This window comes from Aspergillus uvarum, assembly GCF_003184745.1.
Source record: "Aspergillus uvarum CBS 121591 unplaced genomic scaffold BO82scaffold_4, whole genome shotgun sequence".
NCBI lineage: Eukaryota > Fungi > Ascomycota > Eurotiomycetes > Eurotiales > Aspergillaceae > Aspergillus > Aspergillus uvarum.
The window spans coordinates 331,393-347,129 of record NW_020291301.1 but is presented as its reverse complement, the minus strand read 5'-3'; the positions used below and the strand labels follow the sequence as shown (position 1 = coordinate 347,129).

General features: G+C 44.9%; 3 protein-coding genes across 3 annotated transcripts; 1 reads left to right on the top strand and 2 right to left on the bottom strand.

Annotated features, from left to right (window-relative positions):
* Positions 1–2,587: 2,587 nt before the first annotated feature.
* BO82DRAFT_397902 (nucleic acid/nucleotide deaminase domain-containing protein) lies at positions 2,588–3,975 on the top strand (the record flags this gene model as incomplete). The annotated part of the gene is made up of 2 exons (XM_025638986.1): positions 2,588–2,855; positions 2,912–3,975. 2 exons carry the CDS (start codon positions 2,588–2,590, stop codon positions 3,973–3,975), a joined length of 1,332 nt encoding a protein of 443 aa, XP_025496359.1.
* Positions 3,976–4,320: 345 nt separating this feature from the next.
* BO82DRAFT_350450 (nucleic acid/nucleotide deaminase domain-containing protein) lies at positions 4,321–6,478 on the bottom strand. Its single transcript, XM_025634156.1, has 3 exons — positions 5,534–6,478; positions 4,553–5,479; positions 4,321–4,495 (listed from the first exon to the last, which is right to left on the bottom strand). The coding sequence occupies exons 1-3, from the start codon at positions 6,060–6,062 to the stop codon at positions 4,413–4,415; spliced, it is 1,539 nt and encodes a 512-aa protein (XP_025496358.1). The 5' UTR covers positions 6,063–6,478; the 3' UTR covers positions 4,321–4,412.
* Positions 6,479–9,686: 3,208 nt separating this feature from the next.
* On the bottom strand, positions 9,687–14,351 carry BO82DRAFT_418474 (ATP-dependent helicase dcl2-2). The gene is made up of 7 exons (XM_025640067.1): positions 14,142–14,351; positions 14,056–14,084; positions 13,952–14,000; positions 13,655–13,907; positions 13,454–13,595; positions 12,389–13,402; positions 9,687–12,342 (listed from the first exon to the last, which is right to left on the bottom strand). Exons 1-7 carry the CDS (start codon positions 14,265–14,267, stop codon positions 9,849–9,851), a joined length of 4,107 nt encoding a protein of 1,368 aa, XP_025496357.1. The 5' UTR covers positions 14,268–14,351; the 3' UTR covers positions 9,687–9,848.
* Positions 14,352–15,737: the final 1,386 nt, after the last annotated feature.

Here is a 15,737-nt window from a genome sequence, read left to right as displayed (position 1 = left end):
CTTAACCCAGACTTCTATTGAAGTCTCAACCACCCGTGACTGCTTTCCAGGAGTTTTAACCACATTGATCGGAATGACGGCAGTTTTAAGCTTTCTAAGGTGATCACTCCTTATTATGAAACCTAGTCCGTTGAAAAAAGCCAAACACCCCAATCACATTACTACCGGCCGCTGAATTAGTTAAAGAAGAGTGCTCTTCTTGTTATAATCCTAAGCAGTTCTACTCTGCCCGCCTCTACAAAGTTCTTATCAAGAGTTTCCAGCTTACTGCAAAGCTCGGCTGGGGTTCGAGCTCAACTGTCGGGTTGGCTTGAGATCTAGAGCAGTATGTCTGAATTAATTTTCCAAGGCTCTTAAATAATGTAATAGATGGTGCTGGCGCCCGACACATTATGTTGCGGTCAAAATCAAGGCAAACAACTACACTACTACAAAGAATACCAAAAGGAATTTACATCTTACCAAATATATCTATCAATCGCACAGATATAAGGTATATCAGCCGTGACTTTGTCAGCACATCGCGACAGCAGCGCATGGGCTCTTCGGCAGGGACTACCCGGACTTGCCCTTTCCCGCGTTGGATACTCCGGTCAACAGCACGGGGCAATCTATCCTGATCTGGGGCGGTACCTCGGGTGTCGGGAGCAATGCAATCCAGCTATGCAAGGCCGCTGGCTTGGAGGTTTTCGCGACGTGCTCGGGCCGGAATCTCGGGTATGTGAGGGGCGTATTGGGGGCGGATCATGTTTATGACTACATGAAGCGGAGGTGGTGAGTACGGTGGTCGAGGAGTTGGACAGGTATGGCGCATGTGTTGGGGTGTTTCTGGCAGCAGGGGATGGCGCCCTCCTGCTAGGTGGCGCATCGGTCGAGGCAATCCCTTCGTGTGGTCGCCCCGAACCCGGTGCCTGGTGGGGTGGTTTCGGACGGTTGAATCGAGTCAAGAAGGGCGTTTCGGCGGGAAAGGTAGTGGTTCTGGCTGAATAGGCTGGCTTGGGCTATGGGTTTCGAGAACAATGGTCTCTCTTGTACAAAAGACTAATCGAACTCTATATATACCCTTCGAACGGAATCCATTGGTATATTTGTTTGAGTGATAGTGTGCGTATACTGTGCCCAACGAGCTTTCTGAGTTGTGGATCGAGTGCGGAGAGCTTATCCGGACCGACCTCAGATGCTTTGCCTCAATGACGTTGTGGGGATGAGAGCCAAGTTAAGTATGTACGTGTAACTTGTGGGCGCTAAATATTATACTTTCCCGGGCTGAAAGCTGTAAATCTGTGATGTTGATGTGCCTTTTGAGGTTAGCTCAAATAAGAACAGTACTTAGGCAATAGTCTAGCACATACAACCGTAGGGTGTGGAAAATAGGGCTTCCCGTCCGCTCAGCTGTAATCAAGCTACCTATTGAACGCCGCTGACCGGGATATGAGCCTTGTCTGAATTACTAATATTTGGGTAAGCAATGCTAAGACGAAGAGTGAGTGCGGATGAATTAAGTGTGCTGTTAACAGTGTAGGTGAGCGGGGTGAGCTAGTTGAGTGAAGGGGTGAGCGGGTACCCAAGCAAGCTGCCAGGCAACTAAGTAGGACAATTTCAGAGTCAAGTAGAGCTCTTGTAATAGTTTGAAACGGCCTATATGTATAAGAACTAGCTGGTAAATAATAACAAAACTACTTGATATAAGTTTAATATGTTGGAATGTATGACAAAAATACGATAAATATATAGAAAATATGTATAAATACCTAACTGAAGACTATGTAATTAAGGTAGGCCTATACTCTGTGAGAAATTAGAGTATAGAGAAACCCCTTCAAAACCATTTAAATTATTAATAAGATAAACTAGATAGCTACACAAAATGTAGTACATTTATGAATTTTCTCCATGTGTCATGTAACCCAATGACCTCAGGCTGCCCCACACACCAATATAGAATCCATAATGTGATTTGTTACCTTACGAGGCCGGTGCTTGTGATCTTGGATTGTGATTATTATGCAACATTTAACAGGAACAATTCAGTAAATACACGTTATAATACAGTATATTACTCTTGAACTCAAAAAGAATGCCACGTTTCTACTTTAACACAGCTATTATACATGCTGACGGCGCCGTGGTATATGTTCGCTCGATAAGCCAATATTATAGACCAATGTACTTACACCTGAGTAATACTTAAATATCTTATTTGCAAGTGATTCTCTAGTCAACCATCGTGTGACCTTTTATAATCCACCCATAAATACTGAGCACCGACTTTGCAATCTAACTCTTATTCTCATAAGTTCACCTCATCCAAGCCTCTCCCTCCTCCAGGTGATGAAACTTTTATCATTAGAAGATGAAACAACACTTATCTTTACGTGATAAATTGCAAAGCCATAAGCCAAAATTTCTCCGTCGCCTATATGAGCCTCTGTCAGTCTTAAGTGCCCTTCACGAACAAATCCCAGAGAGAAGAATTCATCTTACTGTCGAAAGCCGGGGGTTGAATAGCTCCGAGCAACGCCAAGACTTCTTAAATGCTTTGGTTCAGTTGAGCGCTTTTAGAAAAGATTGCGACCTAGCTCTCACTATGGGTAAGAGCGACGAAGGCATTCTTCTAGTCATCGGTGGAAGCGCAGCCATCGATAACGACATCGTTCCCTTTGTGGAAGGACTGATTGACAGGGTGAAGCATGCGCATAATAGTACCGATATTCAGGGAAGACGAGGCTCGGGTTTGGAAGAATATGTGATGGACCACTATAAGGTCAAGGCTTTTGCACTCTACCATGAGCTGTTCAACCGAATTGCACCAGTTTGCTTGCCCATCATGGAGAATCAGTCAGAAAGCTTAGAAAGTGAGCACTATAGTAACCATGGCAAGAGGGAATCCGCTAATGCAACAACAATACAGCTGAAGCCAAACGAGAACCAGGCTTTTCAATCTGGTTCAAGAGATCATTCACAAAAAATGGCATGCCGCTGCTTGAGCAAGACATGCTGTCCCTTACTAAGCAATCCTGGGCTGCATACAAGGAGAAAAGATTCGAGATATTTGGCAATTTTGTTTCTCAAGATCAACAGCATGCAGAAGAGTTTGAAGAGTTCTACCGTCTGCTTCGGAAAATTCAACTGCCTATCGAGATGAGTCATCTCTTGATTGACTCTGCAATTTCCCTGAGACAGGAGCTTGAAGAAGACATTCGCATCCAGAGCATGTGTTGCCCCAAAGACATGCCTATTCCTCTCCTGAAGCGGAAGCTAAGCCTTGAGAGCATCACAAATCGAATGTTTTCCGACCCTGATCAACAGAAATCCTTGCTTCGAGGGCTTGAGCTTCTTGTGCCATCGAAAAACAGACTAGTCCAGCGACTTGCGGAATACCAGAGAACAGTACTGACCAAGGTTCACCCTGAAACCCTTGTCCTGGATCATGTTGACAAATTGGGCTTAAGGTGTCTTGATGGTCGAAATCACTATATCGCTATGAGCAGGCCAAGCTGCTATCTGTGCAAGCACTATATGGCATTCCGATACAATTACAACGTTCAGAATTTCGATCTTAACGATATCGAACTTCAATGGCGTGTTCCCGATGTCTTGGGAGCTGATAGCAGTGAAGTCCTTAAAAGCCAAGAACATGCCATTCAGAGACTAATTGATCACGTCCGCGGAGAGGTGGAGAGCTTTGTTTTGAGGCGATGCTTAGCTAGTGATGAACTATCTATCAAGGAGGACTTTTTCGAATTGACTATCTCGTCTGATGGCATTCCTGATGTTCAGTCAGATACGGGAATGTCGTTTCCAGATGTTCAGGACTCCTTGGTTCATGACTTCGATCCTCAATCTTCACATGTGGCACCCCAACCGAATCAGTATCTATCTACATATCGCGAAGATGTCCAAGACAGAAATCGGTATGATCTTGAAGATGAAGACTATGAAGGAGGGGTGGAGGTTAATTGGAGTTCAATTTGACTTATTTCCTGTGACACTGAAGGATTCTTATATTATAAGCACTGGCTATACATCACGAATAACGAATAATAGCAAATATGCGTTATGATCATCTTTTACATGGGCGTCAAAATTTGTCATTGCCTATCACAACGAGGTATGGCCTCTGGAACCAATCCTTGGGTTCAACTTAATCACTGATCTCTTATTTTACAGCATTTTCCTATATGACTCGAAAATGTCTAGATCCAACTATGCTATCTACATACAATAAGCTGCGCAATTAGTGTGCTACATGAACCGAAACTCATTTTATCGCCGCCGTCAATCATTGAAACAATTTCATGACTATATGTAACATGTTGAAGGAACCTCTGGATTACATAAGACAACAAGACAAATTTTTGTCTATTGAGACGCACTGAGATTACTAGAAGTCTGACGGGACCATTGGGAATTTAAGACCTTCTTCTTCCCTTGAAAACTACCGTGCCTTCTTCATCGTTGTGTTCCTCCTCGGGATCAGGATATGGTATTCTGTCTATTTTATAGTCATGTCAGATTAGGTTTGTTCGTATCTTGAAAATCTGATACGTACAGTTCTCTTTTGTTCCATTTCCAGTTTGGAATGGGTATAGCTGAGGGAGGTTTTCTTGTTTCAATGTGTGCGAGTAGATAGTTGAGGTCACCCCGGCGGTCGAATCAGCATGATAAGTCCTTGGCTCTCGTTGATTCGCAATCTCAGTTCTCAATTCAGTGCAGAGCTTCTCCGTCATCATCTTCAAAAACCTTTTCTGGGCGTTGAATCTGATACTAGCTTCATGATCACCCTGATACAACGTCGGGAGACACCATATGTTGTAAATCTTTTGGTGAGAAGAAGGAGGATAGTACCTATTCGGATGCTCAGCAATATAGTAGTAGCAAAGATAGCATGCAGGCTTGCTGCACCCTATGTAGGGGCTGTCTTTGTCAAGGAATTGACATCTTGTCCTGTCAAAATGATCGATCAGTTGTATTTCGGCATGTACTCGGCCTCCTGACTTGCATGCTTTTGTAATGTCTTCAGAAATCCTTTTCACGTCATGAAACTTTTCCAGATGGCTAAAGAAGGCAGCCAAATCATCTTTTTCCCGATAAAGATGACGGGAAATGTTGTTTAAGTCGAATTTGCCTTTCCTAAGACTTCGAATTTTGGTCTGACTTGATTTCGGAACAGCCCTCACCTCAAACCCTTTATCGAAGTCTTTCTGAAGCGAACGCCTCACCTGGATCAGCTTTTTGTGAACAGTAATATGTTTACCAAGTTTAAGAAGCAGCTTATGGAGCCGCTCAAACTTGTTTCCCAATCCGTTCTTGTACCGATGTGTGAGTTGCTTCAGAGTGTCAAACACTTCAGAATATCCAGTGCGTGCCTTGTGACATTCTTGGGCAAAGTTGACCATGTCCTCCTTTGCTAACCTTCCACTGCATCGGTGAAACGTCTTGATAATCCACTCATTCAGCCGACGCACATCCTCGTCTTCTGCGGGGGATGTTATTTTCAGTCGAACTGGAAATTATCTTCACGGCCACTCACCCGCGATTGCTCCCTCAGAAGGAGAAATGTCTTCTTCCCAGGTCTTGAGAAAACTAGTGTAGTATGCAAAGTTCCTTTCGCTATTGAACTTCAAGATGCAAGACAGAAGCCCGGACCCATCTTCCTGAAAGTCCTGTTCCCGGGCAGCCCTATAGGGGCCTTGAGGCCGGTGGGTACGGTCAGAAATACCGCTCAGAATATGAAGGACTTCTTTCAAGAACTCGATTACCCCCGGTTCAACCACTTTATTCGCCGCGACCCAGACAATCACTTCCTCACCATCTTCCGAAAGAGTCAATGCCGCCGCTGTCACGTAATCGGGATTTTTCTTGTAAGCCGCAATATATGCTAGTGCATCCGCCAAATCTCGCCGGAACTTGGCTATGCGATACCCATCTTTTTCCAAAGAGCATTTCTGTTTGATTCTCTCGCCCCGCACCTGGCTCAAGGACTTCAACAGGTAAACTATATCGTAGAAGCGATCAATCTGCGTTTGGTGGTGCTTGAGCTGTGCAGAACTTGCTGCCATTGATCAGAAATATCTTGCCTTGCACAAAGAAAGGAGAAGAATGAATAAATGCTGAATAGCGAAACGAAAAGGTCCCAACGGAGAATGCAAGCCAGAAAAGGGTAATTTCATAACCAGAACGTACCGCAAAAAGAATATGCCTCTTCTCTTTAGGCACCCGTCTTCCGGGGCGCGATCTCTATTTTGCAGGACGACGAGTACGGTCAGCTAAGACCTGTTGGTCATGACTCACTGGCAGTCGCAGATGTATCCTCGATGCCAAAATGTAACAACTTCGTTGCGGGGATGTAAGGCTGTCTTGGCGCGCTTACGAGCATACACGTAGCAAATATGTGTGCAGATGACGCTAGTTACGTGGCAATGAGGCTTCCAGGATGTATAAATGTATGATTTGGTATACTAGTGCTTCCAGCATGGGTGCGTCTCGGAGATAGGCGGTAAAATAGAACATGGATGCTGCGTATTTTCTAGGAATATTATAAGATATTTCAAGCGAACCGCTGAGCACTCTAGTAAGGGATATGACGCATCGTGCAGCAAATGCAAGTCCTTCTACGAAACAATGTTGGGGGAGGGGAATTTTTTGTTGGGGCTTGTCACTGTCATGACCCACATTCTCATTGAGACTTACGTTGTATTTCATCTCCCCTCTCACCGGATGGTACAGCCAGGGCTTGTACATATAGGGATGCACGTCATCTTGTATTCGGACTCTCGGAAATCCTGTGAATGGCTGTGATTTCGTCTATATGAGATCAGCATGGTGTATGCGTAACTTTGTTTCTTTGCGACCTCAGCATTTTCGTTCCCAGAACTCAAGGAATCGGCAACAAATTCTTTCAACAAGATAGTTCTCTTATCTACTACCAATTCACTATGAACTGAGTTTACCGACAGCAACCGCCTTTTTTCAGTGATGTCCATTCCATCCAAAGGTTTAGCTGCAAGCCTTTCACCTGTGGAAACGCCAAGTTCTATTACGGTTCAATCAACCAGCAAACCTATACCTATGTCATTACATTGAGCGGATTAAGATTCTTGGGCGTCATCTCTTTTCCCAAGCATAGATATGGCTATCTTTGAAATTCAATGCTCCGCTTGATTCTTACTTATGCTCGGGGCAGACGTTTAAATATTAGCGAAAGTTAGGGTGACTTCCCAGGGGATGGATCATGGCTAAAGAAGGAATCCCGATGTTGGGGCATATTCTACTCGTGCCCCCTGACGGCGTTGGTTTACCAACCAAACAGAGGCTCTTGGGTAGCTTTCTTCTGGACCCGATCCGGAATTCGCTGTACATTGCCAGTGGCAAGGGTTTCAACCTAGGTGCACCCACTCGATCGTGAGTCATAGAGAGAAGGAGAATGAAGCGAATTCTTGAATAGTTGCCTCAGCTAATTGAATAGCCTTGTCCGTTTAACCTCAGAATTCCGGCCACAAAGGTAATCTTTTCCCAATTGAGATTAGAAGTGAGCTCGTGCATCCCCTAGTCATAAGTCTTGAATATCACACAAGGAACCATATGTCAGTATATGATATTTTTTCTGTTAGTAGAGCCCAGCGATCTGTCTACTAGAGTATCGAGTAGTATGTTCACATCTAGGAGGTACAGTCTAGCCGAAGGGGATGATTGCTCACCTTCAATTCTTCAACTATGCGGTCGGATATGGAGTTTATGACAAGGTAGTTCGAGACCAGTAGGTGAAACTATTTTGACCAAGCGAAACAATTTCTATTCGGATAGTACTTCACATGGCTTTGCCACCAGAGAAACCTACGTTTATCGTATTTCCCCTCCATCCTCGTGATTTCACCGCTGAGTTGACTTTTTTTTCTACAAGGCGGGGGTGCGAGCTTCCGTCACTCTGGCCGAATTGTGGCCAGACAAGATAAAATAACACCTACAGCATATGGTCAATGCATCGTAATGATTCAACAAGTGGAGGGTGACGAATTGTGATATGTGAATAACGTAATGAACCAGCGATGAAGGGCACACAGTAAAATGTTCGATGACTGGTCGCAGGGTTCTCATCTTATTGCTGAACCCGCATGGTGCTGAGGTAACCTGTGTTGGACATAGGTGAGCTGGCTTGTTCTCCTGCAATGCTGCCCGACGAGAAGATCATGAAATCCTCAATATGGCCAAGGGAGTTGACTCATTTTAGTATGAGTTGTGAGTCGCTCAAGAGCAACACATGGCAAAGAGCCGCCCGAGCCCTGTAGCTGGACAAGCTCTTCGCAGCTCTAACCCAAGCGTCAGTGGTACGCCAGCGCAATGTATTACGAACAGCCTTCTATCTAGCCACCTATCGATGCGAACCAGGAGCTATGGCTCACTACATGCGGCCATTCGCTTAGACGGTGGCACAGTCAATGCGCATAGTAGCTGCATGATGTAGACGGCTCTAGCGTTGTAGGCCAGTCAGCGCGGTCTATGCAGCCGCCTCAAATGTGAAAAGTTCATAGCGCGGGATAATCACCAGCCCGCAAGGCTCGACTCGGTCACTCAGCTAGTGTCACCAGATTTCAAGTAAATTACTGCTCAACATGGGAAGAGTTTCCGAAGTCGCACATTTTCTAAGAGGTCTCTTGCAAAAGCAAGTTTGCAATACAACCACCGTTGGGAAGGATTTCGGTCCACTCGAGCTGCTGTCGTACTGCCGAAGTCCACCATGCAGGCCAGGCAGATTGCTACACTGATACAGGTATAGCTGCTACACATGCAATCTTCTCATCCCTTAGCCAATACCAAAAGATCATCAAGTCGGCCGGCGGCTGTTTGACATCCATATAGTCTTGAAGATTGTTGATTCCTCGTCTGAGGGCAGAATGGATATGTCTTCTCTCGTGGGTCTAAATCTATCAAACCATAATCCACTGATGCCGATTAAGCATCTAATAGTAACCATAGTCCGACGCTGAATATTCGATCAAATCAGAGGTCTATGAATCTGAATCCACAATTATGACAGTAATCGACTCGATTCTGAAATTGCACCGAATGGCACTCATGCTCAGCAAGAACTTTCAGAATCTCATTCATAAAATCATTGGATTTGTCCGTTGGTTGACCAGGCTAATTTTCCTCTTTCTGATGAATCAGCTTCTTCCAATTCATAAGGCTTGTCGAGCAGCAGGGATACATCGCATCACTGTCAACCAACAGTACTCTTCTTTGCAGTAGCAGAAGACGGTGGAGAGCATGGACCATGTGTCTTCTGGGGTCCATTCGATACCAAATCAAACTTCAAGTGAATGGAAGTACACTTTCTCTCCTTTGAGAGACCACAAGCACATGGCTTCTAACCCGAATTTACGGAAACGTGTCTGTCAAGTTTGCCTACCAAATTCAAGGTGGTTATCAAGTGCTGCGGGGTAGAATGCTCAGGACAAGACAGGAACAAGAGGCTGGCACGGCACCTTGCGGAGAAACTCGTTTGCATTATTTTAGGCCTTGAATAATCTTGATTCCGATGAGAAATGTGATGGTGGAGGGTTGTGTCAAAAGTCGGTTAGGGGAATGTACGACGAGCAATATCCTTCACAAAATCTTGGCAATGCTAAATTTCCGACGTTCCTTAAACATTCGTTCTTTAGTAAATATATCATTTTAATTTGATACCGCGATATATCAAGACTACGCTGAGGTGGCGCTGTGAGTGCGGTCCGATCAGTAGTGGCTTTCAATCTCAAGACCCAAGGCCAATGAAACCTCCGACCTAAAGCAAGCGCTCATATAACCACTATATCAGCTTCATGATGTTGATAGACTTGGGAATTTTTCTAGAAGATCGAACCCGCACTGACCAAGTGAATAGCTTTCTCAGCAGCAAGCGTTGTGATTGCGTCGCGATTCATTTGCCCCTCTACAATCATGACTTCCGACCCGTCCACCAATAGCCGACATCTTAAAGCCATGGGTATCTCTTCATTCCGGTGGATGTCGTATGAGATCTTGTGTCCTGAGAGAAGAACTTGCAGTGCATCCTTAGGATGATCTGTCTCAATTTGACGTGAAGTGAGGTGCCGTAGAAGAGGCAAGATATTCAGCCTTTCTGCGAATCCCATACACGCCTCTTCGGTGGCTTTAGAGTCAATGTAAATGGCTCCGAAGATACTCTGGATTATGCTGGATAATGCTTCAATATTACCCAGGTCGGACAATCGTGCCCAGGGGTATGGTCCCAGCCCCCACAGATCCTGGCTGATAAGGTCCACCTTTTTCGAAGACCTATGCACTAAAGTAGATATTTGCTCCGAAAGTGCGTTGCTATTTGACCGTAAGAAATGCCAGAGGTGAATTGAGTATGTCCTCGTGATTGTGCGGGCATTGTGGTTATCGTCGACTTGAATATCACTTTTTATCCCCTCTGTATAAAACATGAGGCAAATGAAAGTCAGAAAGGTGTTGTTCAGGAGTGCCGCTCGAACGGACTGTAGCCTCTTGGTATTTGATGCCACATTTGTATGTATCAAACTGCTGACAATTATCCAGTCTAGAACACTAGCCCCGAGGAATGAGAGGCGTCCATACGATGAAGTCGCTGATATCCCAATGTATGAGGGATGTGTCATGGCCTCAACAGCAAGGCTTTTATCCGTAAATCTGTATTCAAGCAGTTGCTCCAAACCGTCCATGGCTGTCGCGGTTGAACATGATCTCCTCGAATTCAAATAGACTCCGTCATACAATGAGGACACATTCCAGGTTTTTATCCTCGGGACTATGACTGCTAAGTATGTAGCAGCTTGCTCCAATCCATTAGCCAGAAAGGCGGAGCCAGCAAGGGCTTTGGCCAAAGCTGCCAATAAGGCTATCCCAACCTGTCTCGGCGGCGAAGGTTCAGCATCAGCCAGGGACATTGATAACATCCGAAGAACCCATTTCCTTCCATTGAAACACGTCGTTACAAGAAATTTGTCGAGACCAGTTCGAGAGACAGTACGTGCAAGCTGTTGATCAGACACAATTGAATGTTTTGATTGAGACAGAAGTCCTTCGTGCCATAATGTTTGATGCAGGAACAATTGTCTTGAGATTAGGAAGTTCATGATCATGTCACCAATGAAGACCAGACGGCGAAAAGTGGACCTATCTTCAATATTCAATGGATCTATGGCAGTTTTTAACAGCTGAATACCCTGCTGGGTCATCTCGAACTTGGAGTATATATGTCTCTGGAGGGTTCGGGCGCTCCAGTGCATTCCGATCTCATGAAATATGCTTGGAACCAGGAGGGCGACTTCGGCGAAACGAGACGGAAGCTTGTCAACGGAAAGCTCCTCAATAAACAAATTCTGCATTTCAGGAGTTCGTCTAATTTCAGTTGCAGGGATGGTTGAAGCCCTATGAGTGGCGGAGGGGCTTTGGAGAAAGTTACGGCGCCGTGTCAAGGGTTTGATCTTGGCTTTCACCTCTGTGGATGCTTCTGAACTATCGGATGATTTGAAGGTGTGTTGGTCCCAGGACTCGAGTTTTTGAGGGCGAGAGTGCCTCTCAGATTTTCGTAACAATCCCCAAATGTTAGGATGGTGATTCTTAGACAGTTGTTGTGCCAGGCTGGTTGTCCCCGAATAGCTCTCAAGAAACTCCACCAACAGGCTCTCTCGTTCTTCTGGCACAAGACCAAACGGGAAATTCATGCAATCACCACTAGCACGATTGCGGTGTACTGACTGCATAATCAGTTCTGTGACTTTTTGACATAGTGAAATGTCGATAGAAACCGGATGGCCTGAAGACACCAGTGCGGTAAAAGATGTTTCCGAATCTTCAAAGAGAGGGATGCTAATTGTTTCAGTGATGCAACTCGAGAGAATAATGAATACTCGGCTTTCAATCCCTTCAGACCGCTTGATTCGTAGTTCATGGGAGTATAATGTTTGATTAGAGCTCCACAAGCGTCCAAGTTCATGCCAAGGATTCAGCTGTCCTTGAATAGTGTAATGAGACTGAGCTAATACACCCATGTCGAGAATCTCATGGCTGGTCGTTGGTACAAGATGATCATTCACCAGCCCAGCATCGAACAGGGCCTTGTAGGCTTGCAGTGCCGCATCCTCTTTTGCATGCTTTCTCTTCAACCAAGTACACGAGCTGGTGAACTGGTGAAGGGAAGGATCCATGCTATTGGGCAACATGACAAAACCTCGAATCTGACCCGAGCTGAGGGTCTCAAATCTAAATATAGGTTTATTGCTTACGTGTGGCTGGGCTGGTAGGTTCGAGCAAAAGTGGAACAAATGCCTGATTGCTTCCGGCATGGTCAATTTAGCACTAAACAGTCAGTAATACGGTTATAATTGTACCCAGGTTGACATACCCGGTTGTTTCAATGTAAAAGTGTAAAGCATCCCGGGCGAGGTTCTCAGTATCCATGACGTGTGCTGAAATCAACCGTTCTTCCTGGAGTGTTTGTGCTAGCTCATTTTCTTGCTGTTCAAGTTGCTTCAAAGTCTGTACAAGAGCCTCATCTTCTGCAATAACAATGAACTTAGCGTGCTTCTTGCGCGCACGCCCTCGACGTTGAATGTAAGATTTCAGGCTCAGATGACAGTTGAAGTTAAACACAGTATTGCAATCCGGTATATCAATCCCCTCTTCCAAGGCGTCTGTGGTTATAATAAGGTTTAGCGACCCTTCATGGAATCTGTGCAGTGTCTCACTTTGAGAATTTATCTCGTGTAGGTTCCCAAGTTCTGTCTTACTCGGCTGCGCTGTCGACATGCCAATAAACGTTCCGCAGCGGAATAAATCACGGACAAGAGGATGAGTCTCTATTAGCCATTTCATAGCTAAGACAGTTGCTCGCTGAGTCACGAAGATTAGACCCCGGAATTCCTTGCTGTACTCCTCTTGAAGTGCGGTTAGCAAGCACATGCAGTTCGGTGAAACATCCTCTGGTCGTATCTCGGAGCTGAAAGCTTCCAGATTCCCTAATTGACAAAAAATTTCCATTGCATATTCTTTCCCAGGATGATAACGAGTGCTTTTCTCCGCGTGCATTCGCATGCGACTCTTGAAATATGAGATTGATTGGAGCATGTAATTTGTCGCAGGCCAACTTCCAAGCTCGTGGTTGAGTGCCTCCGCGCACTTTAGAAACCGTGTGATCTCATTCAGTCTTTTGGCATCTATCTTCTCCTGATAATCGATACCCTCATGCGCCTTTAGCAGCTGAGACAAACTTATAAGTACTATAGATTTGTTATGACGATTAACTGGACTGGGCGGCGGCTGACGCGGCAAAACCATTGGCTTGTTTGCAAATTGCAATAGCTGCCCGTAATGACGGCGAGGCGTTCTGCATATACTATCTAGATTTTTTTCAACGACCCTGTAGATTCTTAGAGCTGGCCGATCGGAGTGGTTGAGGATTCTCACATACTCAAGACAAGATAATTCTGATAGAATTGGAGAAGCAGTTAAGCCTAGTATGTACGGCCCACATGACACACTTTTATTGACTCGCTTGTGATAGAACTCACGCATGATTCTGTTAGCAGCATTGGATTTGACACAGTGATGCGCTGGGGACATGTCATTAGATATGCTGGCATGATTAGGGAAAGTCCAGCATAGTGCTCACCTTCATCAAATATAAGCAAGGACAACTGATGGATATTAAGATAAGCATGCTGTAAAGCATCGTACAAGACTTGGTAAGTTGATATTGCTACTCGTACTCCTGATAAGGCATCTTCCCATATTTCTTTTGACTTCCAGTGATCGACTTTATCACCACCTGTGAAGGATCTGCACCACGTGGGCGGGAGACGGGTTCTCATCGTTTGGACATGCTGTTCACAGAGGGCCACAGTTGGACAGAGTATCCAGCAGAACTACAGAGTGTGAATAGCGATATTTGAAGGCAGGAGAACCTTACCTTCTCTCGATCTCCTTTATCGATTTCTGCAAGGATGCGTAAGATAGCTCTGTTCTTTCTATTACCAAGTGTTTCGATTTATCTTTTGGCACACGGATGCTAACATTTGCGTCTTCCCCGTACCGGTTGGAGTCTTCCCAGTAGTGGGATATTAGCATCATGTGCATCTGTTCGAGTATGGTTCACTAACCACGACGATGATATTTTGTCTTAGAGACTCATGCAACATCTCCAACTGGTACTCTCTGGCAAGAAGGTTTCTCACATCTTCGGCCTCTAGAGTACTATCCATATGCAAGCCTGTTGAAGAGGCCATATTTGAAACTTGCCGGTCCTTGTAGCAGTTTTCTGGTATTATCAATAGTCTTGAACAGTGGGAATGTAGTTACGGATAATCTTGTCATACCAGCGCAGAACCTGGCTAAGGAGCAGGGACATTTTAATACTTTAACTAATATTGAAGTTACCCTTGTACTTTTCTGCCCAACACACCCTGTACAGTGCATACCGGCCAATAGCGTTCGAACATGTTTGTTTTCGTGCTTAGGCCTCATTACATCTAGTTTGTCTACATGATTTATAAGTTCGGCCCTGCGGGGTAGCTAACGGCGTGTTATTGAGTAAGACAGAATCCCACCCCCTTGCAAGACCTGACGTTGACATTTAACTGTGCAAAATTCCTGTGCTTGATCCAACAGCCTTTCACAATCCCCTCTAATAAAATTAAGCCCATCTATTAGATCCATGTAAAGTGGCGGCTTACAGCAGATACCTCGTCACCACGCTGGCCCGCGGACCCAAACAATGTTGTCGAGCCTTGCCTCGGGCTGCCTGCTTACTGCCCACGTTAGTAGCCTTAGGTACTTCCTCCAGACGGCCTTACGTAGCTAGATTTATGCATCATTCATCCCTCTGAGTTCTCATGTCCTCCATCAAATGCTAATACTAATTTGTTCCATTCATCTTCTTCTACATTGTATCATTCATCTCTTTGTGATATCAGGCTTGCATTCCTCCTTCTCTCTCCCCCCCCACGCTTGGGATCTCTTTATTCAGCCTATCTACCGTTGGAGACCTAATTTCTGCCGAACATATAAGTACCGGAGATAGATCAGTACTGTGGATACTATAAATGTTTCTGATCGCATATAATAATCACTGACCGTGTCTAATAGTTGATAACAATACTGGAGTCAAGTTTTTTGTTAGAAATCCATATCTTTCGGAAGCTCGCTGACCAGAAGAAATGATTATCTTGCGGTCTCTCTATTCAGTAGCTTAAGTTATCAGTCATGATAACTAGCTTAAAGTCTATACTAGAAAACAAAAATGATTGGATTATTGGGATGGCAGGTTATTGCTGATCACAATGTACAGTTTGTTTTTAGGTAATACAGATAAATGAATGCTAATATGTTTCAATATTGTTCCCTCTTATCCATGAATTACGATGTGGTTATCGAAATATAAGTGACTAATGAGCTATGTGGCTTAGCCAGACATAAAGACCAGAAGAGTAGTGTATTTACCCCTCTTTCTTGCTTTCACTCCGCCTCCTTGGTTTGAAAGTACTCAATATATGCTAGGCCTCTACCTTATTTGATCCCTGCCATCAAGCACACTCACCCCAACTCACCCCCGGTCGCGTGACTATAAGCGGCTTCACCTTTAGCTTACCCGCACGGCAACCACCCGCTTTTTGGTCGCGTTCAAGCCACACGCCGGGAGGTTAGTAGTTGGGTGGGTGACCACCAGCAAATCCCTTCTGTTGTATATTTTTGTCTTC